The 27,718-nt window shown below is 43.1% G+C and overlaps 1 protein-coding gene and 1 long non-coding RNA gene across 4 annotated transcripts in view; one reads left to right on the top strand and one right to left on the bottom strand.

The window, feature by feature from the left end:
- LMNTD2 (lamin tail domain containing 2) overlaps nt 1-8,324 on the bottom strand; it is a 33,998-nt gene extending 25,674 nt beyond the window's left edge. Inside the window, exons 1-2 of one of the 3 annotated variants that reach the window (XM_088665801.1) lie at nt 7,393-8,324; nt 3,707-3,892 (exon numbers count right to left, since the gene is read on the bottom strand). In XM_088665801.1, coding sequence (XP_088521927.1) covers nt 3,707-3,892; nt 7,393-7,478 — 272 coding nt within the window. In that variant the 5' untranslated portion in view covers nt 7,479-8,324. Of the gene's footprint in view, nt 1-3,706; nt 3,893-4,035; nt 4,210-7,392 lie in introns of those variants that run through there. The other 2 variants (XM_088665808.1, XM_088665817.1) reach the window with 2 other exon arrangements.
- On the top strand, nt 2,959-7,384 carry LOC148687587 (uncharacterized). The gene is made up of 3 exons (XR_015948893.1): nt 2,959-3,094; nt 5,077-5,269; nt 5,876-7,384. It is a non-coding gene; the product is annotated as an uncharacterized LOC148687587 (long non-coding RNA).
- Nucleotides 8,325-27,718: the final 19,394 nt, after the last annotated feature.

Genomic DNA, 27,718 nt, shown 5'->3' on the forward strand with positions numbered 1-27,718 from the left:
CATTTTCTCTTCTGTGAACCTTGCTCCCAGCACCGGTTGTGGCTTGCCTCCTTTTGACATCCCCTCTCCAGGACTGATGCCATGCCTTTTGGGATAGGAGCCTACAATTTATATAGGAGCATTGCTTCAAGGCAAGACAAACTCTTCCTTGGCTGTCAGTTCTTAACTGCACAGCTTAAACTCAAGCGTCAACTTAAATTCAGAAAAGCAAAGAAGGAAACCAGCAGGATTAACGGTATTGATAAGCAAAGCCAGAAAACTATCTTGAGCAGTAGTAGATGTAGGGCTGTTACACATTTGCTGTGCGGAAATCTGGTGGGCTTCCTTCACAGCAGCACTTCTGTTTTGCAGATTATCACAGTTCCCCAGCCAGCACTCAAATGTAAGTTATGTTGCTGGGAAATGTGATTCTTGCCTTAGCTAGTGCTCTTACCAACAGCCATATAGAATGTGGCTGTGGAAGGATCATGGAGGCTGCTGAATAGTACTTTTGTCGTGACTGGTGATGAGCAACACAACTCACTCACACCCAACCCATTTTGTGAGCTTTTACTTTTTAGGGGTGGTGTTCTTTTGGTTGTTGTTGTTTTTTTTAAAAAAACTTCGGAACAAAGGAAGTTGCCTTAGATTGAGTCAGACCATTGGTGCATCTACCTGAGTACTCTCTGTACTGACTGGCAGAAGTTTTCCAGGGTTTCAGACTGGGGGAAATCTTAACCCTACCTGACGTTGCTAGGGATTGAACCCAGAATCTTCTGTGTGCAGAGCAGGTGCTCTGCTACTGAATGACAGCCCATGCTGGTTGTTTGTTCGTTTATAGCCCAAACCAGATTTAAATAATAATAATAATAATATAATAATAATAATAATAATATTAATAATAATAATAATCATATCCATTCTTCAGGAAATCAGCCCTGAGTGCTCCCTGGAAGGACAGATCATGAAGCTGAGGCTCCAATACTTTGGCCACCTCATGAGAAGAGAAGAATCCTTGGAAAAGACCCTGATGTTGGGAAAGATTGAGGGCACTAGGAGAAGGGGACGACAGAGGACGAGATGGTTGGACAGTGTTCTCGAAGCTATGAACATGAGTTTGACCAAACTGCGGGAGGCAGTGCAAGACAGGAGTGCCTGGCGTGCTATGGTCCATGGGGTCACGAAGAGTCGGACACGACTAAACGACTAAACAACAATAATCATAGGAAGAGCAGCCTAGCTATCAAAATACTTTAGGTCTTCTCCCGTACAACTTCCTTGAATCATTAAGATGAATGGTAGCAGATATGCATACCTGGTTCTTCCTGCTTACAAAGTGAAGCTGTCCTCTGTCAGACCACAGAGCAGGACCTTAATGGTAGTGCTATATCCTGGGAACTACCTCCCAGAAGAGATCCCTTGCCTGAGCTCCATCCTTCTGTCATTTAGGTGACAATCTTCCCATCACTCGTCGGAGACATTAAAATGCCTGCAACATGCTAGCGTGGTGGGTTTTCTTCAATTAACCACTCTATTTGTGCTAGAATCATAGATTTGGAAGGGACCCTGAGGATCATCTAGTCCAATGCTCTGCAATGCAGAGCAGCTGCCCCATACGGGGATCGAACCTGCAATCTTGGCATTATCAGCACCACACTCTAACCAACTGAGCTATCCAGATAGTAAACAAAACTTGCTTGTTTCTGCCCAGCAAAGCAGAAAGTTTTGAACTGATTTCACTGAGTGGCATATCTGTATGCACATTTACTAATGGTTGCATTATTTATTTTTAAAACAACTTTATTTCATTTGACTTATGATTGGCACCCAAACAAAATAAAAATCAACTTCTATCAACTGTTCATGTTTACAGATCAAGCCGTTTTTAAAGCTGGAGGTAAGAGTGCTTTAATAGCTAAGCATTTCAGATACTAGCGATTCTGTACTACCACCACGCTGGACTTACTTCTTATGGGCCAGATCAAAAGGGACCTTAGTCAGAGTTTCATAGCACAATAGATGTCCTGGAATCCTACCATTAAAAAAGGCTATTCTTATAACAGGCATTGTGGCTGCCCTTTGCCACATGCAGATTATTCATGTTCTGGATCACTAGGTTTGAATGGGTGTTTTGTTTCCCTTGCTTCCTTTCCGGAGGGAGAATGGCATTGTTTGTCCAGTGAATCATGGGATGGATTGCTAAGTATAACACTCCCTTCCACTCTCTCTCTCTTGAAAACAAGGAGAAAACTGAGTACAGGAGTAACTCTTTCTGCTAGAGAGGAGACTTGCAAATTTCGTACACAGACAGTTCTTTAAATCTCTGTGTAGCAAGATACATGACAAATAGGGATTTCACCTGGGGAATTAAGTCTGATGAGTCATAATTCTGACTCAGAGCCATTCTCAGATTCTTAGACACCACACATAGCAGAAAGCAGTAGATTGAGATAGTAGAATTCAGAACTGGCACTGTTACAGGTGCCTTGTAATATCCATTCCACACTCTTAAGAAATTTATATTTTATTCTAATATGGGAGCACTTACACTTTGGAACTCCCTGCCTAATGACATCAGGCACCTTCACTGTACACTTTATTCCACCTGCTTAAAACAATTTTGTTGAATTCTATCTAGACATAGAATCATATAATTGTAGAGTTAGAAGGGACCCCAAGGGTCATCTAGTCATCCCCATGCAATGTAGGAATCTCAGCTAAAGCACCCATGACAAACGGCCACCCAACATGTAGAAGTTACATGCATTTTCTCTCCTTTTAGCTAGTGTTGATTTTACTATATCTTTTGCATGCTTTCATATGTTTGTTTTTAACCATTTTCACTAACCGCTTAGAGGATTGGTATATATATATATATATATATATATATATATATATATATATATATATAATTAAGAGGTATGTACATTTTATGAATTAATTAATTAGTAATTATGGATTGTACCATTTCAGATCAAGGGAGGGAAGTCTTCCCCCTCCCCCTCCCATGCACCTCATGTTGCAAATGGCTTGCATCCAGATTACTGTGTGACTTTTGTGGCTCAGTTGCACACCAATGCGCGACTCATCTCTGGTGTAGTGGGGAATCGCACAGGTATGTCAACACACCAGAATGGAGCTAGTGTCAAACTATTCAAAACATCCCAATACAGAAACAGCTTAATGATCCTACACAATATGATAATCTGTTGGAGAGATGTATCCTTAAAAGTTTGGAAGAGTGTAGCACTAGCAGGAAGGTGGGTATGTGCATGGGGAATGAGGTCTGCTTGCGCAACTGAACTTCCACCCCATCTCCTCTCCGTATCCCCCAACCCGTTGTGGTGGTTTCCCCAACCCTCCAGAGCAACTTTAGAGGGTGTGACAGAGAGAAGGGAGAAAGTCCCATTGCACGAGTGGACCATGTTCTGCACATGCAACAATTTAGTTGAATCCCACCCAATATGTTAACCTTTAATAAATTACTTTAATCTGCAAATCATGTTTTTAATCCTACCTTTGCGAAAGGTGTTGAACCTTGCTTCCTATGGGCGTATCTGCACAACACCCTTTGCCCATCACAGAATAAATCCTGCCCCTTCCAGCAAAGCAGCTCTTGCCCTAGGTGTTACCTGACAGCCACTGCCTTTCTTTGTCACCTGTAATTTTGCAAGTGTTTTTCAGTAGGCACATGTACTCCAGTTTTGCAAAGCTTTATGTTGCTCACCTCCTAGGCAGCAGTTTTTGCCTTGACTTCACAAGTTGCTGCAAAATACAGCCAAGCCGGTCTGATTGATCTCTCCGGTTAGCATTTTTCAGTGCCATGATTTCCAGATCCCTCTGACGCAGCAGCATGAGTAGCGTTCGTGGATTTTCCATCAGGTCAGGGCTCTGCTGCGGAGAATGAATTGCCCTGCAAAGGAAACAGAATGTTATGGTCTGTATGATGCATCCCGCAAGGAAGTCCACTTCTTGTCTCTTCTAAGCAGGTTTGAATTCTTTCAGAAACCTGCTTGAACAGAGAGTGGGGCAAAAGTACTGTTAATATGCAAAAACCTTTTGCAAAATTGTTGGCTGTCTCCCGCATGAAGAAACTGTCATTTTTCCAGGTTGGTTATAGGAAGGTGATTTAAAGACATGTGAGATAAGAGTTTTTGTTGTGAGCCACAAGCAATGTTTTGTTATCCCTCCTGCTGGATCTGTACTGTGATAAATCTTTGCTGGTTATCTGGAGGTTTCCAGTTCAAACATGCCATTTGAGGAGTAAAATACACCTATAACTATGGGTCAGAATTCTTACTTACTTACCTGCCCGTCTCTCTTAGAGCCAGACTGGTGCAGTTTTTTCCTGTATTCTGAAACAAGTCTCCGATGCATCAATAGAACAGTAGTGGTGGATTTATACTGGCCCATCCACACACCCTTCCTTATTATGCTGTTATGCTTCCCCAGTGCTAACACATTATTGCTACCTGGAGAGGCACTCTTGTGCTAAAGTGCAACAAAATCATAGAACTGTAGAGTTGGAAGAGGCTACAAAACAGTATATCTGCCCCAAAACGTTTGCAGGCACAAACAGCATTAAAAGTGGGGTCGGGTATCTGTCGAATCTTAATGCCACCATGGGCATAAATCATGAATACCCAATAAAAAGGATGCCAGGAGGAGCCTTTATTTGCACTCATATCTTTTCTACACCACTGTCAGGCGTCAGAGGATCCATCCCCCACGGTAGGTTGCTAGGAATGGATAAGACAAGGAAAAATTCTTACCAAATTGCCTTTTATTCAATATTCACAGAGAGAAGCTTATAAATGCAGCCTCTTGGGAAATGGTGTTGCTCCCTCTCTCCCATTATGTGTCATCATACAGGTGCTGAGATGTGCCCTCTGTTTCTGAGCTCTCTGTTCTCCTACTTTCTGTTCTCTGGGAGAGGGGGCGCCTGGAATGCTTTCTAAAGACATTGTATCCGTCAGCTGTCCCCCTCTGGTGCTTCTTCTTCCTCCTCTCCCATTATTTCCCAGTTTTTCCCCTCATCTGCCTCTGAGCTATGATCTCCCTCAAACCCCTGTTGAAATTCTGAACTCTCTTCTCTAGAAGGGTCAGGCTGGGGAGGCGGTCTCCACCATTCCTCCTCTGCCCAGTCCCTGACAACCACTGTCTGCATCAAGTATAGGAGCCTATGATCCTCCAGATGCTGCTGAACTACAACTACCACCATCCCTGATCTTTGGCTATGCTGCCTCGAGCTGATGGGAGTTGGAATCCAACCACATCTGGAAGTCCACAGGTTAGCCACTCCATTCCATTCACCAACTACTAGAGGAAACAGTTTGCATGTGGCTGCTGCTCCACTTTGGGGCCTTAATATCTAGGACTAGATATCAGATGGGTCTGTTTCTCACCCAAATATTAAACCTGTATGTGGGCTGAATGGCTGCAAGTGGGGAATCTTTAGCATGGTTGAATACTCCTCCTTTCCTTCAAACATATACACTCCCCTCTGCACAAAAAAAGTAGATGCCAAAGGGGAAGGGATTCTAGTTCAGTTTTAGCCCTGGAATCCAATTTATATGTCTATGATTATTTCTGGTACTGAGGAGGAACATTTTAATTGGAGGGCCCTACCGTTGCTTATGTTAAAAGTATAAAATTAAAGCAAGTTAAAATATCAGAAGCAGCAATGAAATGGAACCATATGAATTCAGCAGACAGATAAAGCCAAAATCAAACCCAGTTTAGACTGCATGCCACAGGGCCCAGGCAAATAAAAATGATTTTGCAGGGGACTGGAAGGAATTACATTGAAGTTGGCATCAGACAGACTTTCTTGGTGAGGGTATTCTACAGATGGGACACGATGACTGAAAATGCCCTCTCTTTCCTTATCCCTTAGGAAGAAGGTTGGATGTAAACCAGTCTCCATAATTCAGCTTTGACATGAATGCATTCACTCCTTATTCTTCGAGGTGTTCACCTGCAGTCTAATGCACCCACATTAGACTTGTTGTTCTTGCATCAAGCCAATTTCCCCAGAGCCCATCTTGACTCTTCCTAAGTTGGAATAATTACAGATGGCCTGCTGTTCTGGCCTCTGTTCAGCAGCCTCCTGTCTCTTTTCCTCCTTCTTACTCCTCCTCACAACTCAGGGGTCAGCTTATTTTGGCTCCATCATTCAGGGATTCCTATGATATCTTGGCTCTTCTAAGATTAAGAGGTTTTTCTACCTGCCTCCATCTGTCTCTCATTTATTCCACTTGATCTCACAAACAGCAAGTTGAGTGGTTTTGTTTGTGTTCAATAGCCTTTGGTTGCTAGGTGTGTGTGGGGGGGGTGTAAACAGCAAAAAATATGCCATGCTATCTGTTAGATAAAGGCAAATAAAGGGATGGTAGAACCAATAAATTTCCACTCTTGCTAAAAACCTTCAGAAATAGAAAGCATCTTTTGCATTTCAACCCAAGGGTTACAAGCATGGCTGGAAGCTAAGCTTTTGCAGGCAAACCCCGCTAAATCCAATCACTCCTAACTTCTTCACAAGTAACTTCTGAAAGGTAAGGTTAAGTTTAGTAGTTGCATAGCAGAAGGAATTTGGAAGTTTTTCTCATTTCCCAAGCCTTCCTCCAGCATCATAAAATAACAAACTACACCAGCTGATATTCCTTCTCCTGCTTGATTACTGAGGCTGAAATTCCATCCTGCTTGCTTGGAAAGAAAGCTCATTAGATAAAATGGGACCTACTAAATAGAGATATATGCTCCTGAGCTGCACAGGTGCATGAGCTGAGGCTTCCTTTACATCTTCTTTTTGGGTTAGCATCCCTCCTTGTGAGCCCAACAAGCATCATTCCCAGTTTACTTTTCTTTATTCTGCCCCATTATGAGACAATGGGCATATGGCTGCCTCACAGTCCCATCCTTACAAGACAAAGGGGAAAAGGCCATTCATCAACTTCTGTTACGTATATACCCAGAAAGGGGTGGATTTCATTACGTATTTCAGTGGAGGAACAGTCCCCAAAATTAAGTGCAAACATGATTGAAGTGTCAGCCATTCAGATAGCAAACTGCATAATTTTAAGTTAAGTTGCAGGTGTGTTGGTACAGTAGAATAAAGCTCATATCTAACCAGCAGTGTTAAGATACTTATGTTAACTTGAGTCTATATAAGGCTCTAAAAAAATGACATGAGAGCAAGATTGTGCTGTGCCAGCTACATATAAGAAATGGTGAAGCAGCCTTCCCTCGCTAGATGCCCTCGAGACAGTGTTGGACTCTACTCTTATAGTCTTTGAGCGTTGGCCCTGCATGCTGGAGCTGAGGGGAGTTGTAGCCCAAAACATGCAGAGGGCACCAATTTGGAGAAGGCTGCTCTAAAGGCTATGAAGGAATCCATTTGTGAACAATGCTTACACATTCTGTTTCTTCAGGGAGTCAGCAGCAGGTGGAGAAGGACTGGAGCTGCCAACTTTTTCATTGTCCAGATTGAGGCTGAACATCACACTGGGTTTGAGGACAGGAGGTTCCTTCTCTGCTTCCCCCACGAGCTGGCTGTTAGCGGCATCCCTATCTATTTCATTTTCATCTTCTTCCACAATGATGTTTTTTATGCTGGATTTCTTTTCCCTGTGAAAAAAAAGAAATAACCATGCAGCAGAGCTTCTCTGCAAATCAAAACATTCGTTACTACTTTACTCTTCCTACGAATTGCAACCACCAGCCATTTTACACATAGCATATGAACAAAGCTGAATTTACTGCCTAAATGTGCCCTTGACTTGACAGAGAGCCTCAGCCAAAGTTAGCTTCATGATCAGTGTACCTACCGGTATATGATGTGTGCATGCTTTTGCCATCCTACTTTTAGCCACCTTAATATCATACCTTTTAATGATAGAGGATTAAAATGTCAAGTATATACCTTAAAGTGCAGCATGTGAAGCCCCTCCCTGTGTGTTTCTTCTTTGTGTGTTGTGTTGTCCTGTCACTCTCCCAGTTATATTCTTAATCTAGAGCTGTTGTGGGCAGCCTACGGTCAATTACATGCAGATGGCAAGGATGGAATTGTAGGATGGCAGAGGTGGGTGAGAAAGAAAAGGGGATGCCCTGCCTACTTTGGCTCTGGCACGGTCTATAATTGGCTGTGGACCACCAACCATTGGTGGCATGTAGGCCCCAGCAATTTACCCCTGAGAGAATGAGGTCCTTGACAAAAAAAACGTTTGCTCCAGAGGCCTTCCTACTTAGAGAGATGGCACAAAACATTACAGTTTTGACCATACACTTACAAACAAGGTATCAGAGTGCAGAATCTATGGGAATTCTGCAAGAAATATCTTTGAACATGTGTGTCCATTCTACTTCTTATGCATCTCGTATTGCAAAACCCACATTCCTCCCTCCCCTTTTCTGATATTGTTTCACATATATTTCTTTTCTAAAAATTTCCCTGTGTGGGTAAAAAATCTGAGATTGTGTATCTGAGAAAAAATGGGAGGAGAGATACAACAATAAACGTTTGTTATCCAATATATTTGGGAACTGATACGCTTTTCATTACACACACAATGAGTGCATCTAAAAACTCACTACCATATGCATATATTGCAGAAAATATCAGAAACTGTTGTTACTGCCAGTCATGTGGGAGCACTGGCAGTCCCAGTTATGTTGTCATGAACTTATTGACAACTGCACGAGAATGCAAACAGCAACCAGGCACATTTTGTGAATATATGGAAATGCAACAGTAGACCAGTGAAAGTTTACAACACCTTGAACAAACACTGTAACAATGCATTCCAGAAAAATATTTAATATGTTGTTAATGGGGGGGGGAAGCTAACTACTAAAAAGAAATAGATTTTGTTCAAAACACTTTGAGCAAGCATGTGGTATTTGGTTTATTATTTATGCATTTAAATATTTACTTTTATCAAAACTGAGAACAATTCAGGTATCACAAAGAAGCAAAGAATGTTGTGAGAAGATGAGAATGATGAGAAGGGTTTGGAGTGAGGTGCCCTCAGAATGTGGACAACACTCTGTCCTATTTCTCTTCTCTGAGCCATATGAGGCTGGACAGGGATTTAATATGCCAGTGTTCTGGATGAGGGATAATAAACAAAAGCTGAATCCTGACAAGACAGAGACACTGGGAGTAAGTGGTTCTCATGTCCTGGAATTAGCTGTGTAGCCTGTTCTGAAGGGGTTCAACTCCCCTTAATGGAGCAGGTACAAAGTCTCCCAGATCTAGCACTGTCTTCCCGGGTCCAGGTGGGCTCTAAATCCATTCACAGACTGGTCTACACATGCATGTACATTACTTCATTTTTCCACAGTATGCCTGGCAGCTAAATGTGTGAAGGAAATTGACTCCATTAAAAATATTGTGCTTGAAGACAATGAAAAGTTCTCTTTGTGGGGTTGCATTTAAGATGGCCTATTCAGACATTTAGGTGATATTTGATGCACTTGGTCTGGGAGACAATGGGTTGAAATTCTTTCTTGCATAGCCCTAGGTAAGCCACTTTCCCTCACCTTTATTCTCAGTGGATAAAATGGAAGTGGAAAGTGACCAAGTGGAGGCTTCTTTTTAGGTAAATGGTGCCACCAGCCCCACCCTGCCCTCAGCAAGCCTGCATTGCAGGGGGTTGGACTAGAGGACCTTTGTGGTCTCTTTCAACTCGACGATTCTCTGATTATTAAGCATAGCTGCCAAGTTTTCGCTTTTCTCGCGAGGAAGCCTATTCAGCATAAGGGAAAATCCCTGTAAAAAAGGGATAACTTGGCAGCTATGTTATTAAGACCTTGCCTGCCTGCCTTCTTACTGACAACCAGCCCAGGGGGTGTCACTGCTTGTCAGCTTCCTCCTCCTTAGGCCCATTGTTTCCCTCGTAGAACTCAGCATGGATGAGAATAGGAACAAAAACAGAATTATTTCTCTCTGCCTGTCATTGGCTCGAGCTCCTGCTACTCCTACTAGTGTCCCGCCCTTCTGCCCCACTAGCCCCAATGAGCAACAGCCACTGCTGGATGTGTTACAGGATTGTTGTAAAGGCAAACACAGTAACACATAAGAAGCACCACCACTTCAAAATGGTCTCTTAAGTTATTCTTCCTCACTACTGCCACCACCAAAATAATGGGATCCAATAAATAGGTTTGCTTGCTTATCTTTTCCCAATCAAATGGTTGCTTATCCCCTCCCTGCCCCATAACCCCCATAACTCACATGGACATCTTTCCTCTGCTGTTGCACTTAGGGGGTGAGCTTTGTGGTCCTAGTACTGTTGGTTGTGTCTCTGCCCCAGAGGTCTAGCAAAGTCTTTGTTGAGGTCACCATAGTAACAAAGTAAAGGAGTGGGAGACAATGAAGTATGATGCAGGGAGGGAGACCAGAAGGAAAAAGACCTATTGAGGAGGGTGTTATCTTGGGGCCTTCCTGAAAAATCCGTAAGTCACAGAAGTGATTTAGAAGGAGGAGAACTGTATGTAACGTCTTTTCCATACAAAGCAATGCTAGTTTAGATTATGGATTATTGAAATCATCAGCTTTGTATTGACATACAGGTATTGCTCATACTGTGTTTCCACACTTAACTCCTCCACACACAATACAACATACCCCACTCAAACACATGCCATTATAATTGAGAAAACTGTAACAGACAAAGAATGAACGGGGAAAGAGGGAGAAGGGAGTACAAAACCGAGGTATTTGTTTGTGTATATATGTGTGAACTGATTCCATTGGGAAATAGTGTGCAGATGTGGTTGAATCTTGATGGTTCATTCTCATATGCAACACTTCATGTGATGACATATGTGGATTGATGACATGAAGCATGGCACCCCAAGAAAGAGACACCAATGCTTTCACATAGTTCTTAAATACCAACCAACCATGTAACCATTCACTTATTCCACATAGGAGAAATCCACAAGAAGTTTAGGCAAGGGCAAAGTGAAGATGGAAGTCAGGCAGGGTATGTTAAGACTGTATGGGCACCCAGACTCAAACAGAATGGATTGATTCATGTGACAAAGAACATGGAAAAGAAATAATTGTGTAAGCCTACTAGACCACAAAATATGGCAAGTGAACACACAACCTTTGAAAGAACAACAAAGGTATTCTAACACTATTATAGTTGGATCTGATCACTTTAGTTCCTGCTCACATTACACTTTCTACCTGCAGGTGAAAGTCAAAAAATTAGAATATCGTCGAAAAGTGCATTTATTTCAGTAATGCAACTCATTATTTTTTATTTTTCTTTTAATTTTTACAAATGCTTTCTTTTGGAAATTCCACAGTAATAAAACAAATAGTTACAATAATACAAAAATAAATGTCACAATTACATTTCATTAATTAGATTCCATTTATAAATGACCCGCCTAATGACAAATAATTACAATTGCAACAAAGAAAGGCTTGACATAACTTGCTTTGCATGTCATGCATCTATCTCATATATTGGTTTCACCTTTTAAGTTGCATTACTGAAATAAATGCACTTTTCAACAATATTCTAATTTTCTGAGTTTCACCTGTATATGGATAGGATTTATCAACAGGATGCTATTTTAACAGAGTTGGCTTCTCTGCTTGAAGCCTTCATAAAACACTTGTTGGCTGAGTTCCCAAGACAGATCGTTTTGTCGAGTTTGCAAATGGAGTGTGTCATATTGACAAAGCAGCAAAGGCAATAAATTATTAAGAGTTTGTCTGTAAAGGCAGAGGCATAAAACATGCCAAACTCTCAAACGGAGCAGAAAGTATATATATAGCATTTCTTCCTTTTTTATATTCATTACTTCTTCATCTCTTTCAATCTTTCCAGGCCCAGTTCCCATGTCACAGTAAACCATAGTTTACTATGAATACAGAGATTGTTGCTGCTTCACTCTTCCACTAGTGGGAATGGGACTGAGAAACCATGCTTCCTGGCTTAGTATTATACCAGAACTGGGGATTGAGGGTAGTTTTGTTCCAAACCACAAATGGTAAGCCAAAACAAGCTTTGGCTTAGCATCATGATTTTTTTTTTGGAGTGAAACAAACCTCAGTCCCTGCTGTGGACATGATGCTATGTCAGGGATTGTGGTTTGCTACTCCCGGTTATACTAGTAGAGAAGTAGGAGCCATCTGCTCCTGGACACAGGTGCAATAGCACCCTTCTGTTGGTGATCCCTAGCAATGAACATTTGGAGTCCTACTGCTCGGATCCTGCCTTTCTCACATTGTTCCTGTGTTGTAACTTGCATTTTGTTTCCGCTTCTGTATAAAGTGCTAAACCATGGTTTAGAGTTATGTTTGCGCACAGTCATAGTGTTAGATGAGGATAATTTTCTACAGAATTTGGAAACTCCTACATGGCAGAACTATCTGGCTGAAATATCTGGCCTGTTTAACACAGGGGTGGAATCAAGGCCTGGGCCCAGCCTACCTAGATATGATTATCTTGGGGGCTCAGTATTTAACCTTTTACTTGTGTTAGCTAAACAGAAATAAATAAAGATATTTAGAAATTGGCTTTATTGTTTAAAATAAAAATTAAACAAATTAATAAAAAGGGCTTTTCTTGCATGCACACACAAATATAAATACATGCACACACATATATGCATGCATACAGAAAAACATATATATTTAAAAGACGACAGCTGGCTCCCTAATGTCTCGGTTTACTAATTTTTGGTTTATTTGTCTCACCTCCTGGCTGGTTAAGGCTTCCTGAGTTAGAATCTCACCCCTACAGGGTAGGTTAGACTGCATGACCCCCGGAGGTTAGTTCCAGCTTAATGTATCTATTATAGTCTTTTTTCGTTGGTGTTTCTTGACTTTGTTTTTGGCCTCAAAACTCAATGGGTTTGTTGACCTAAAGTTAACTTTTAGCCTCCTTATCTTTATATCCTTTTCTTTTAGACTTAGAGAAGAAGATACAACAAAGCATATTTGTAGAGATTTGTCATCCAATTTACATTCTGCTGGAATAGGGCTTTACCTGCTTTTGTGTGTACAACAATAGAAGTTTAAATCCCTCTTGTTGACCACAGATTTCCGCATCATAATTTTAGCTTGTTGCGCAGTGCAGTCTTTACGGTGCATCTGAGTGTTTCGCAAATGTTGACTATTGCTACTACTTATTGGAGGAAGGAGATCTGGGTGTTAGAATTCTATGCTTTTAGGAATTGCAGTCAGAAAAATGTTCAATATGCTCTTCATCTCTGCCTTGTGACCTGCCAAAGAATCTGACATTTGAGTTGGCTTCTTAAGCAGGCTGACTTGCTTTTTCTTTTTAAAATATAGTTCCTAGTAATCATTGCTAGAGATAAAATGCTGGAAGCAAAAAGTGCCTAAGTGCTTTTATCCCCTCCCTGCCAAGGAATGTGTAGAAAATCTGATAAATGCACGGAAACCAAAGTGGGGTTTGAATGGGATACAGTATTTTGTGATCAGGATTCAAGCCTTCAAGGCTCCCTGTGCTAATGGTTCTGATCAAACTCAGTAACTTTGGACAAATTTTGTAAAATATTGCAAAATTTATTCTAAGCTCAGAATGTACATTTTCTTGCTGCAGAATTTGGTTCACATGTGCAAATACAGTCTAACTTCAGGCCACTATTGGTTTAAATTAGGAAATACAGCTGTCTAGAAGCAATAAAATAAGTTGTGATCAGTATAACATCGACTGTTGACAATTCTTGAATATGTCCCAAGCTTCCTATTTCACTCCAGCTGCAGACCAGTTTGCATGATTCTGCTCAATTTAAGTAATGAGGGACGACTGATGTATAATCAATTCACAGTACAAAATCTTGTTATCTTTCTTCCTCCCCCCACTCTGTCAAGAAAGGGTGCTGTGTCAAAGTTTCTTTTTCAAGCTGTCTAGACATTTTGACATCTTATGACTGCAGAGCAAAGAAAATCAAGTGTCTTTCCTGTAATTAGAATTTTGTTGCTTTTGCACACACCCCCACAAGGAATTGATTATAAGACTACTATTGTCTTGGTAGGGGGTTGAGGGAGAATCCAGTGGAGGGCATAATTGCTCCCTTCATTTCTGTAACTTACTTTTTGTACTGTGAATTGATGGTACTTAGGGGGAAAAGAAGAGGAAAGCCAAACATCATGACATATTTTGCTTTATTTGTTCAAGGTAAGCTGAAATGGGGACTGTTTTCGACGTTTAAGGGCTGTTTTAATTGCCCATGTGTAGAATGTGGTTGTGGGTAACATTTTATATCTTCTTGTAATATTTTCTAAAAAATGGCAATGGTTGGGGACAAACTAAGTTGAGATAAAGTATAGGCAAAATCTTAAATGTTTTGCAACTGAAATGTTTGTATTTTGTTCATCCATCTATATATTTAAAACTGTAAAAAATCTTGAAAGTGTCGGCCGCACTTTTCTCCGTAACCGCTTGACCGATCGTCCTGAAATGTTGACACAACGATCCAGGCCACTCCCCGAGCATTGTTGGGGACCAAAATCCCTGACATCTCACATCTGGGCAGGTAGAAACCTGGTTTTCCACCAAGTCAAACAGCGCCCTCAAGTGGCGTTATACCCCCTCCACCCCCTCCCTTCCTGTGAAATGTAAGCCACACCCACAAACCAAATGTCACCATCAACCAAGCAACTGAAACCACCAAGGCGGCCATTATCAGACCCCTAGGCTCCTGTCAGGCTGCTAGGCCCCCACTAGGCCCAGGGGGGGGGAGAGGGCGAACGCCCAGATTGCAGGTCGCAGCACGGCCTTTGTTTTATATAGCGCCCTGCCAGGCCCCCACTAGGCCCGGGGGGGGGATAACCCACAGCAACGCACTTGGGGGCACGACAAGGGGTCTTTTACTTTACAATTTAGCACCACTACCCCCCCAAAAAAACTCCCACCAAATAACCACAAGACAAAAATAAATACCATCCTTCAAAACGTCATGAGATACACCGGTCACGGAGGGGGGGGGGAGACAAACAGAATAGATCAGGGCCCCCCAGACTTACCGCGCAGTGGGCCGGTGCCCGCCGCGCCGACCGCGCGGCGAGCCGGAGGGCAGGGGAGTGCGCGCGCAGCGGGCCGGAGGGCGGGGGAGTGCGTGCCCGTGCGCATGCGCACACGCACACGGGCGGGGGGGGAAATCGCCGAAAATCGCTTGTGCGCATGCGTATGGGCCTCCCCCGACCCGGAAGTGCATCGGAAATGACCTCTTCTGGGTCGGGAGAGGCCCATACGCATGCACAAAATGGATTTCCGGCGATTTTTTGCCGATTTTTCTGATCGTCGCCGCGCCGCGCGTCGTAAAAGCGGGCGGCGGCAGCGGGCGGCAGGGGTCGTCGCGGGCCGGATTGGGAGGCCGATTGGGCCGCATCCGGCCCGGGGGCCGTAGTTTGGGGACCCCTGGAATAGATCATGGATCAGGACACGTTGGGGCAGTCACAGGGATTAGCCACAACAATGCGCCACACCCACAAACCCCGCCTCTGCCACAAGATCCTGTAAAACAGGGGGACTCTGAGGCTCAGGGGGATCTGGAGGCCCGCGCCAAGTGGCCCATATGACCCCCCTCCTTCTGTCTGGGCCTGTCTGTTGCTACAGGGCTGTGGGGCTTCGCTATTTGACACCCCCCCCGGTCGGGATTTTTAAAGTAGTTCTCTGGGTTCCAGGGCGCATCATCACCTCAGATCCTTAATCTAAATATATAGAAATGTTCACGATGCGTGCACAGGGGCCAATGTATGGAGATACAAGGGGGAGGGAACAACCGAGGGCTCAGACAAAAGTAAATACTGGGAAATAGAACCTAGAAGCTGACAGTTCCTCTTCGAAGGGTGGGGGGCAAGGTATGGAGATACATGGGGGAGGGGCCAACACTCCCCAGGGACAACAGAGGGCTCAGACAAAAGTGCATGCTGGGAAATAGAACCTAGAAGCTGACAGTTCCTCTTCGAAGGGTGGGGGCCAAGGTATGGAGATACAGGGGGGAGGGGCCAACACTCCCCAGGGACAACAGAGGGAAGGGTATCCTACCGAAACACAGGGAGGAGCCGGGGTGGAGGGAGGAGGGGCAGGATACGTCATGGATCGGGACAGGATGGAGGGGGGTCACAGGAAAGAACCACAGCAATGCGTGGCCGGGTCAGCTAGTCAATTGTATAAATCTGCTTTTTCTAATTTTTGTTCTGATCCCTTCCTTGGCTGCTAATACAATTTGTTGATGCTGTTTCAAAGCCCAACTTCTTACAGTTAGACTTGCTAATTGGATTTTTACTTTACAATCTATTTAGTCTCCTGTGAACATACAATATGGACCTTTAACCTAACTCAGCACCCTCCCAACTCTGGTTCTTGTTCTAATAACACATCCACCTGAGCACTGCAGTCTCTGGCCTCATAACAGAACCTTGTACTGGTTTCTCTAGTCTGTTGCAACTGTTTTGGGAGAATTGGTATCGTGTGCGTCTCTTTGACAGGTGGCAAGGTAAGGGCCTTTAAACCTGTAATGCCATTTCTAATCTCATTCTACTCTGTGTTCTAGTGTGTTCTAATCTTCTTTGCTATTTACAGCCTGTGCGGTGGTATAGAGATCAGTGTGTTTTAAAACACAAAATCAAAACTCCTCAATTTTCATGTTTTAATGTATCTCAGGTTGGCCCTAGCTGCACATAATATCAAGTCACTATCACTACTACTTTACACTTGCTAGCTACAGGCTTGTAAATACCGTATGTACCGGTACTTGCATGGTAGCCTGTGGCAAGGAGGAATAAGCTCCAGACCAGCAGCAATGCAAGCTTTTGTAATGTACAAAATAGTTGATTGTTTCCCCTCTTTCTCTGCACTGTTTTCCCCAGCAGTATGAGTAGTTGTGTAGGCTGTTATTTTTTACACTACAGTTTGTTGTAGCTGGATGAAATGGCAACCTGTGGTTAATCAAAAATGCACACAAAAGCTTCTGAATACCTTTTTGAAGCTGTGCCAGAAGAAGGGATGAATGGGAGTTGTGTAATCCTGAGCATGGTCCATTCCCCTCATAATAAACCATGGTTTATTTTGACACTTGAATGCAGCCAATGGGTGGGATTCTGGCATTCATGCTTGGGGTAAACCAATCATTGATTTTCATGGCTCTGCTTCAAACATGAATAAGTCTCAGTCCAATCCAATGGTTTTATTTTTCCATCAGTTTCTCATGTAACTGTCCAACCTAAGCTCTTGTAGCCTCCATTTTTAAATCTTTGTGACCTTACTGATTTTGTACTTTGCAGCATGGTAGTGTGTTGCTATGGATGCGATTCACAACAGCATTTTTATCTGCAGCTATATATAGCTATCTGCATTGGGTACCTTTCTGCTCACTAGCTATAATGTTGACAGCTGTTTCAGGGAAAGAGATCCACTGCTGTGGATAGGATAGGATCGGATCCATTAGAATTCAATGGGTTTGGAGTTAATGTGGAGAAAGTGGGGTGGTATGGATTTTAGATGCTGAAGTTAGCATTTACAATATGTTTGTGACTATTGGCTTTCCTAACAGCACGTTTTATTTGATCAGTATTGTGTGCTTTGATGAACCGGATGGTAGGAAGGAATGCTTTAGGAATGAGATAAAGGGCAGTATCACACAACCAACAAATTGAGAAGTTTGACTTTTATGGGGGTGTATGTGTTTGAAAATGTGAGAAAAAGAAATACTGACATTCCATTCTGAATACATTCGCCTTGTGGGAACCCTCTTCTCTAGTGGGCAGGACTGTGAATGCAGCACTGCAAATCTGTTAGGTGAAACAAGGAAGCATGCAGGCTAATTCTAGATACTCATAAGTTAATAATGGATCAGCATTGTGATAGCAGAACCTGAAGGAATAGTGCTATGATAATTTGTTGGAGAAGGGGACCCAGGACCCATCTCTGGGTGTGCTCCTTCTCTCCATCATCACAATGAGGATTCAGGAGCCTGAAAATTTTGGAAGCCCATACATTGCCAACCAGATGTCCTCCATTACCAGAAACCACAGTAGGCTATACCTGCAACTGCTGTGGCTGTCTCAAACAACAGAAGCCAGACAGCCAACCCTTCTGAAGAATTGTCATGGACTGGCTGGACACAGAGGAATGGTGGGAGGAACCAGCTGGGGAACCCTCAAAGGAAGAAGGCTCAGAGCCCGGGGATTGGTGGTGAGACGACAATGAGTGGTCAGAGGGAGAAGAAGGAGAAGACTGGGAAGACGTGTCAGAAGCTGAAGAGCTAACAGGGCTTAGTGAACAGTTCAGAATCAGAGCTAGAAGCTGCGGTAGGTGAGTGCGATGAGGGAGGTCAAGAGGCAGAGAGATGAGTCAGGCTGGTGAAGAGGCATGGGTGTCTCCCCCTTCTGCTGCGACAAGCTCTCCTCCCCGCCCCCGCCCCCCCGGTCTCCCAGAACCAGGAGAGTCATAAAGTGGGAGGAGCAAAGACAGGCACAGTCTCAAATTGGAAAGGTGGGGACTTAGGCCGCTTTGGGGAGGAGGGGACCATCAGTCTCAGCAACTGCTTCATGGGGGCAAGGCCTACTGAAGAGTTGCTGTGTTAATTAGGCCTGACACTCCTATGGAGATCCCAGGTGTGTGTGTTTTGTCTAATAAAGAGTTCACTTCACTTACTTCGTGTGATTTACTGCTGGTTTGTTCAGAAATAACTCTTTGGTCACATGTGAGAACTATTTACACAAATGGTTAGAGTTTGCAATGCATATACCACAGGGCCAGCCTGCCCTACCTGAGGTGAGGTAGTTGCCTCAGGGCTGCTGATTCCAGATAGCTGGGAGCGGTGGCAAACCCAGCTCTTTAGCAATGTGCTGCTTACTGCCTCTGGCAATTGTTGGCCCCCTCCTCTGCTGCGTCCGCCTCCTCTGCTGCGTGTCCACTGCCCTCATGCCCACTGCCGGCATGAGTTGCCGGCAGTGGATGTGTGGGTACATGGCAAATACAGTGGTACCTCTACTTACGAATTTAATGCGTTCCAAACGCACATTTGTAAGTGGGAAAAAATTGTAAGTCGAATCCCATAGGAATGCATTGGGAGAAAAATTCGTAAGTAGAAAAAATCCTATCTAAACCGCATCCAAGATGGCGGACGGAGCTCCATTCGTAAGTAGAAACATTCGTAAGTAGAAACATTCGTAAGTAGAGGTACCACTGTACAGCATTTTCCGTTTTGCCTCTAATGATAAAACATCCAGGGCAGCCCTGATACACTTGTTTTAGTGCAACTAGTGCAACATCTTTGCACCTTTTTCTGTTAAGTTGTTTTAATTTAGGGAAAGTACGTCCAAGAATGGTTTTCTTGGACCCCAATTATATTCTAACCTTGTTACTTATAAATTGGCTCAGAATAATATATCTCCTGCAGAAAGCTGACAGAGTTCTTGAATTTTGGAGCTTAATAATATCATACAAGCTTGCATTGATAGAACAATTTTGAATTACTTCACATAAACATGCATTACATTAAAAAGTAAATCAATACTTCTGGGCCCACATCCAAGACCTGAGGTGTACAATGCACTTCATTTACGCATTCCCACTTCTCTAGTTGCCTTGTCCTTACATAGTTTTGCTGGGTATTCTTTTTTGGAGTAATACCTTTCAAACAAAGTCTAAAATACTGAACTAAAATATTGCAAAGTTTGCCTCATGCTATTTCAGTGGTCTCATTTGCACATAACACCAAACCAAGGCTTGTTTAGCTTAACTATTCTTTGGTTAAATGTTTGAACCTAGCCTAGCAGATTAATCGTGGGGGTTTTCCCCTGTCAGCAAACCATGTTATGAGGCCATGGTTTGGTTTTGGCTGACAAAGCATGACTTGCTATTAACTGTAGTTTGGTGTTATGCTTGATTCCAACAACTTTGCCTAACCAATTTGTGTGGGGCCACCTCCCTGCTCATAAGGCTACAAATACAGTGGTACCTCTGGTTAAGAACTTAATTCATTCCGGAGGTCCGTTCTTAACCTGAAACTGTTCTTAACCTGAAGCACCACTTTAGCTGATGGGGCCTCCTGCTGCCACCGTGCCGCTGGAGCATGATTTCTGTTCTTATCCTGAAGCAAAGTTCTTAACCTGAGGTACTATTTCTGGGTTAGCGGAGTCTGTAACCTGAAGCGTTTGTAACCCGAGGTACCACTGTACATGAGACAAGCAGCTGGAAAACCAAGCTTTGGAGAATCAAGGCACATCATGTTTGCTGGTCTGTGAGGCAACTTATGGTTTATTAAACATTGTATAGGACTGTGTGTGAATTAAACTGTGAGAGTACATCCTTGTTATGTACTCTGCTATATTGCTTATGCTAGGACCAGTATGTAATCAGTTCTATGTGAGAAGTAGCAACAAATATTGAACCTTGGGGAACTTACTTGAGTTGAAGATGCATATTGGTGGCAGTGGTATTACTTTTGATTTTGCATGAACTTTCATGGTAACTCAAAATAAGCAGGCTGAGTTTATCTGGGTGAAATATTTACATAGCTCATGAGTATGCTTTCAACTCTTTTATACAGGGGATCTTTTATACAAGGAACCAAGGCTTTCTCTGTATGTGCCTAGATCCAAGTCAGCATGTGGCAACTTTGGGGAAGTGAAGCCTTTCTGGGACCCTCAATGCCAGGCAGTTTGGAGCAACTATTTCCCATAGTGCTCTGGGACACTGCAGAAAAGTAAAATGGCCACAAACTCAGTGTGCTGCTTATTGCCACTTCCAGGACCATTGCACAGGAACCAGGGGTGGAGGGACAGGGGCGAAACTAGGCTTTATTTCACCTGGGTCAAAGACTCCGTTTGGCACACACAAACACACACACCCCACATTTCGTACACCAACACACAATGGCACCTGAGTAACAAGCTCAAGATAATGAGCTAGAAACTGTTGTAGAGCTTGCATTCACAGTAAATCACAATTATTTCTTGGTTCACTTCATTTTGCAAATGAATTTACGTAGTCAAGAAGAAAATCCACATTTGGAATGAATAATTAAGGCCATTTTGCTCTCCTCTGTGGCAGTGGCAGGGTAAATGAATACGTAATATGTGATGCTGGATCTCGGCACAGTCACAATACACAGAAACCACACACAATAATCCAAAACCGTGAGCAGGAGATTTGAAGCTACAATGCCCTGGGATTTACTGTGCTCTAAATACAAATTTGAGGCATGGTTGTTGTTTTTTCAGGATACTAAATTCAGTAGCAAGTAGTGGTAATGTAATTCATCCCCAAGAGTCGTGTGTGCCTCTGTTTAATTATATAGTAGCTGGTCCACATAAGAGCTTTATGAGCTGGCTAATGCTTTCAGACACAAACCCAAAGCAAATCAGCTGCTTTAACAGTGCAGCATGCAATGGACTCTTATAGCTTGTTTTGCAGAGTTAGAAAAACCAAAACCAAAAGCCACACATGTAGCCTTTAGTTAAAGCTGTAAAAGCTTCGGCTTGTGCCAAAGGCAAATTCGGTTGTCATGTCAGCACCTTTCCATTTCATCAATTAGAAGAGCTTGAATTACATTTCTCATTTAATATGCATTCAGATAATTAGAAACTCCCCCCCCCCAAAAAAAAATATATGGAGATGTTATTATCACAGCGAAAAACAACCCCAAGTCTGGGTTATAAACAAATGATTCTAAACCCCTCCTCCATCTTTTTACAATAATGTCAAGTGATGGACAGAATCCAAATCTCTCATATAAACTACTGGCATCTGAACTGGTAGTGATTCACAAGGAACAAGACCTCGGGGCCATAGTGGATAGCATGATGAAGATGTCAACCCAGCGTGCATCAGCTGTGAAAAATGGTGAATTCCATGTTAGGGATCATTAAGGAAGGGATAAAAAGAAAAGAAAACTGCCAATATCAAAATGCAGTTATACTATGGTTATACTATATCATAACCTATGGGGAAACCACAGTTGGAGCAGCAGGTACAGTTTGGGTTGCCTCGCTTCCAAAAGGATATTGTCATCTGGAAAAATTCCTGCAGATGTTCATGCCCTCAAGCATGCATGCTGGTACCCCCCCCCCTGTGTTTTGGCACCCTGAGTTTGCTATTTGAAGGAGTGATATGACATAGCAACAGGTAACTTGTTTGGTTATGCAATATGCTCTCTAAGTCCCAAGGGCAAGACAGATACAGAGAGAAAACATATAATTTATACGCAGTGGAGCTGATGGGGCAGAAATAGATGTAGGTGGATTTGCAGGAGCTACATGCACAGTAGGTGGCCCCCTGCTCATTATTCAGTTGTGCTGAGTGAGACTGGGGCCCTTTCCCACAGTTTGTTGTCTACACACCGTATACCTTCCCTCAAGGCTGTGCTTCTGTTGTGGGAATATGGTAATACTGTGTACTTCACAAAGCAATATACGGGGAAAGTTTGTTTCTCTCCCTCTCCAGCCTTCTGCTATTCACTGCATTTTGGGGGGTTGAAATTATTGCTGAATAGAAAGTGGTTATCCAAGTATCATTGGTGTGTTTGCATAATGCCCCTTCCCTTCTTGCCCACAGCCAAATTCAGCTACTTTTATTGGTTCTTATTTTGTATGCGGGAATTATTTAGAGGATATGTGCTTCAAGCAGGACCATTAGACAACTGCTGCATGGAGGTCAGGGGAGCATTGGAAAGCTGTTGGAAAACAATTGTGTGCCCCCCCCCCCGGTGGCCTGTTAAATGTTTCCTAGGCTAGTCTGCTGCCTTCAATTGCAGTGAGCTAACTATACCATCTTCATTTTTGAAAGAAGAGTCAACTTTCAGTCAGCTTCTGTGCATGGGGTGTAGGATGCTACCTTTAATGTTTGCTGTTTTGCTGTGTTTTTATTGTGTTGGAAGCCACCCAGAATGGCTGTGGCAACCCAGTAAGTAAGTAATAATTTACCTCAGGCTGCAAAATGTATTGGGCTGGCCCTACCTCCGAATAGGAGCACTAATTGACAGACGTATGGAGATGAAACTATATGGAGCTCTGCAACTTGTAGGAAACCTACCCCCCACATGACAACTCTGAGCCTGTGTGTGAACTTCTTACAACAATGTTGTGGTGTAGTCATGGTGATGCATTAGCAGCAGAGAGTGAGGGGGCTCGAAATGCTCAGGCTCTGACCGTCTAGTGTACATAACTGTGGTTTCTTTCCTGCACCATCCCTTTTGCAGCTTGCTAAACTTGTTATTCCAATTTCTTCTCCCAAGAGCTCCAAATTATACAATTTGGGTCAGGGGTGCTGGATAGAAATTTTGTACAGGGCCCAGAAAATCCTGTTGGTAATCCTTCTCATGTAATCATGTTATTGAAAGGAAGGAGGCTGAGCATTAGCGGAGCCATACCTTTTCTCCTCTCCTTAACAATCTCTCTCCATTTTGTGAATATTGTATTTGTATTCTTTGGAATTGACATAATTCGCTGCTTCACTGTGGAGCACACATCTTTTTTGGCTTTTTAATATAAAGGGTAGATGTATGTGGACACCCACACAGATATCTTGATGTAGCTGTGAAATTGCGCTGTTGTCCTCATGAGTGGGACTCAAGGGAATATCGTGCAAAGGAAGAAATGCAGTTGGAGCACACTTGGACTGGCTGTATGGAAAGCCCCTAGCACTTGCCTCCTCAGGCCTCGACTGACTGCCCTTCAATTTCTGGTCAGGTTAGCTGAGTCAGTAACTTTCAACATGAAAGCAGCAGTTAAGAGTCAGATGTGAAATGACGGTCAGATAAAAGATAGAAAGTTTTAAAATCAGATTTGCGGGAAGTGCAAGGCAGGTTCATTGCATTGACTCAGCCTCATCCATTCTCCTCTCGGGGGCCCTTTCTCCCCCCTCCCCTCCCACTTGCAGCTTTGTGGGACAGGGCTTAAATAGGATTCCCGTCAAGAGGGGCTCTGCAGGAGCGGCTGGGGGTGTGTGGAAAGCGTTGGAGTCATACAAAGACAAGCTCCCTTTGGTCCTTATGGATATTGTCATGCTTTTCACTCAGACAGACACGGACGTGTCACATGACCTAGGGCTGAGAGCCATTCTAGCCCTGAGGCCTGATTGGTCAGTGGCTCCTTTTTTGAAAGCCTAGGTGTCCGTGGCAACGAGAAGCAGATCAGCCATACTTTCCTGGGCTCTGAGAGGAGAGCAGCACGGACAGAAGAAAGATCAGCAGCACACAGGACCACAGCAGCCAGCAAGACTTTCTTCAGGTACCTATTGGCTGTTTGGGTAGGTGAATGGGTTATTTATTTATTTATTTCTAGACAAACTTTTTGTATGGCAAATACCGATAACTGTGTTGGTGAACTTAGCAGTATTTTCAAGTGAGGTGTTATCATTCTTCCCAAAGTCTCGCTGAACGCGTCCCTGCTCTTTAGAAGAGCTGTTTTACAAGATGCAGGCAAACTCTTGGGAGTTGCACCTGTTATAAAAATCTCTGAAAATAAGTATTATGTTGGAGTTGTATTACACATGCCACAACCCTGTTTCTGCTTCCAGACTTTTTCTCGTTGTTGGTCAAAAATTTAATGTGTGAATTAGTGCTTTTCATAGATGTTTAGACACCAGTTTAACTCTCTGTGGGGTCCTAGCATCTTTCAAATGTAGCATTAGAAATCCCCTAAAGGCATTTGATTTACAGTTTAATCTGAAGCATCTGAATTGAATTTGGAAGTAACACCTGACCTACTACAACATGAGTTCAGATGAATTTTCTTCCAAGTATGCTTGCTTAGGATTGGATGCTCAATTATATGGAAAAAGAAACTTTTTTCTGGTGGCCTCTTGAAACACACCAACTCTCTGAATTGGTAGAAAACAGTGGCCAGAAACTCAAGCATCTTAGGGAGAAACTAGATGTGGAGGTTGAACAAGATGACCCTCGGGGTCCCTTAAAACTCTACAATTTTATGATTCTATATGCAAGTAAGGAGGCCCTTCCATGTGTCACCTGACTGCACTTCATTGCTTGAAACACTTTTCTTTCCTGCCTTCCTCACATCTGGTAGCAAAGCTGGGCTATAAGAAAAGTCATTTGATCAATGGAACTGAGTGAGGTAAGGAAGAGGAGGGAGAATGGTTTTTGCTGCCCCACACCAGCTCTCAGCATAACATTACAACTACACCCCCTGTATTCCATGTTTTTTTAAATCTGAACAAAGAGGACACATGGATAAATGAATGTGGCTGCCCTATCTTTTCTCATTTAGTCCTAAGGCTGCCATCTCACTTACTTCTGAGTAAGCATGCTTGGGATCTTGCCGTAATAACCTGATCTAAGCCTATCTCCTTGGAAACAAGTTCTGTTGGTTTTTAATAGGAGTTGCAACAGCACAACCCAACAAGTCCAACTGTAAGAAGTATTCTCTCTGAGGGGCTGTGTGTACAGGACTGTGGCCTTTATTTCCACATCAAGTGGCCTTTATAGTATTTCAGCCTAACATACAGTTGTGGGATAATGAATATGTCCAAAATTAATTCCCAGCCGGAGGAGCAGACCTTCTATGTGGCTATGTTAAAACGATTTTCACAAGGCTTTGTAACATCCCAGGCAGGGTATCTGGAAAGGTGCTTTAAAATGCACCTGGTTTTTATTTGTTTGTTTTATGTTAGACTACTCTTAGTGGCGAAAAGAACAACTAAAATTATCACACAGCTGATCCAGGGCTGCTAAACAAATTACAGCAGCATAAGGAAGTATACTGCTTCTAAAATATCCCGCCTTTAATGCTGAAGAGAAACTTGTCAGCACAAAGCTGTCCTCTGTTCCCCTTCAGGCCAGCAGAGGAGCGAGTTCTTGGGGGGGGGGGGTGCTTGGTTAAGCCAAGAACAGGAACCACTGGTTGAGGGGAGCTCACTTTAAAGAAAGGCTGGGAGCAGCTGTTGCTGCTGCTGTGTAGGAATCTGAGAGTTAATTTGGAGAAAGATCTTCAAGGATGTGATGTTACTGAATTTCAGGCAAGTTGTTGACAAGCCAAAACAATGCCTTTGCAAGCAGGGAAAATCCAAATTAAAAGTGCAGAAGTTATTCTGGAATGTAAAGATCACTTATTGTAGTTTGCTCCACACTCCTTCCTCTGAGCAACTGGTTGCTTGAATTTGCACCTCGGGGTGCAATCCTGTGTTACTCAGTGTTACCTCAGTTTTGGGTGAGATTAAGTTGTACACAAATAATTTATTAGCCTGCATCTGTAGAACTTGGCATTTGAGATTATTTCCAAAGATGAGAGTAATGGAGTACAGTCAGTATCTGTAGTGCCAAACCTTCATTTTCAGCCAAGCATAGCAGAAGAATTGACAAGCACCCTATGGAGAGTTACTGCTCAGCTCTCCTGCCTTAGCTTGTTGTTCATCACACTCAGAAATGTTGCCTAACTGCAACCCCTCCAATGAGTGTACTCAGCATAATAGCCTAGATTGGTTCCAGAGCTTCTTCTCTAGGTGGTTGGTTCATGGGCTGATGAGAGCATTTTCTGGCTTTGATGATCAAGGATAATTAATTTACAATGCCATATAGATCAGGCTGCATTTTATTTATTTTTTCTCTTTGCTGCAGAAAAAGACTATAATGTACATTTCCAGATGCTGAGGACAATTCTCTGTGTTGAGTACAACCATTCTGGAAGAAGTCCATTGCTGATGGCGGGGTTGGGTGTGTTTTATATATTAGTGACTTTAATCTTTTGTATACCTACTAACTTTAATCCAACCTTTGACATGGGACCCACTATTAAGTTTACTCCTCTTATTTTTTCTCTCAGCCCTTTTCTGTTTCATCCTTATGCAGCCTAGCCAGCCCTTTTGCACTAGCTGCTGATGTATATGTGTCCAAAAACCACCACCTTAGATGACATTGCACACACAAACATAATGCATGGCTTTCCCCCTTTGCCAGAAATCAGTATCAAAGCCTAGAAAAAAATAGAAATTGGTGTGAAAAACATAGATGCATAAAACTTTTGTCAGATTGCAGCCCACTTCTGGGTCATGACTTATGACCCAACAGCTGAAGATTGCTCAGTGTGCATAGGTTTTTTACAGGATAAAAGTGTATAGGTCCCTGCCCTGAGGAACTTGCTATCTAAAATTCAATATGCAAAACAACAATGGAAATTGAGGTACACGGAGGCAGAGGTAAACAAGGAAAGAATACATACCTAATTAAGGACAGATTCACACCATAGATTTAAAGCACAACACATATTTAAAGCATGTGACACACACACCCCCCCCGAACTGTGGGAATTGTACCTTAGTTTGCCCCTCACAAAACTACAGTTCCCAGAACTCTTAACAAGCTGCAGTTACCAGGATTCGCTGATGGAAATCATGTACATTGAATGTGCTTAAATGTATGGTGTGGATCTGCTGGCAGTTACATGTGCTTGGGCTTGGTTACAGCCCTCCACACTCACCCAGTCCCCGCCGTTAATGGGCAGGTGCTTGCATGCTGGGCACATGCGGGGGCTCCTGGTTCGTGCCCCCCAAGCTCCTGTGCCCAGGGCCATGGCCCCCCTGCCCCCCCATGCTATGCTAGTGGGTGAAGTGAGCTATAACCAGTGGAGAATCATGTGAAACAAAATAAGGTGCTACAACAACCTTTGCCTACTTTTCTTTCCTTGTGATGTATGTAGTAAAATACTATTGATCAGTAATTGGACTTGATTTAATTCCGGTGAAATGAAGATCGTTATCTGCAATCCTGCACTGCACTAGATTGT

This window comes from Zootoca vivipara, chromosome 1, assembly GCF_965207765.1.
Source record: "Zootoca vivipara chromosome 1, rZooViv2.hap1.1, whole genome shotgun sequence".
In the NCBI taxonomy this organism is placed as follows: Eukaryota; Metazoa; Chordata; class Lepidosauria; order Squamata; family Lacertidae; genus Zootoca; species Zootoca vivipara.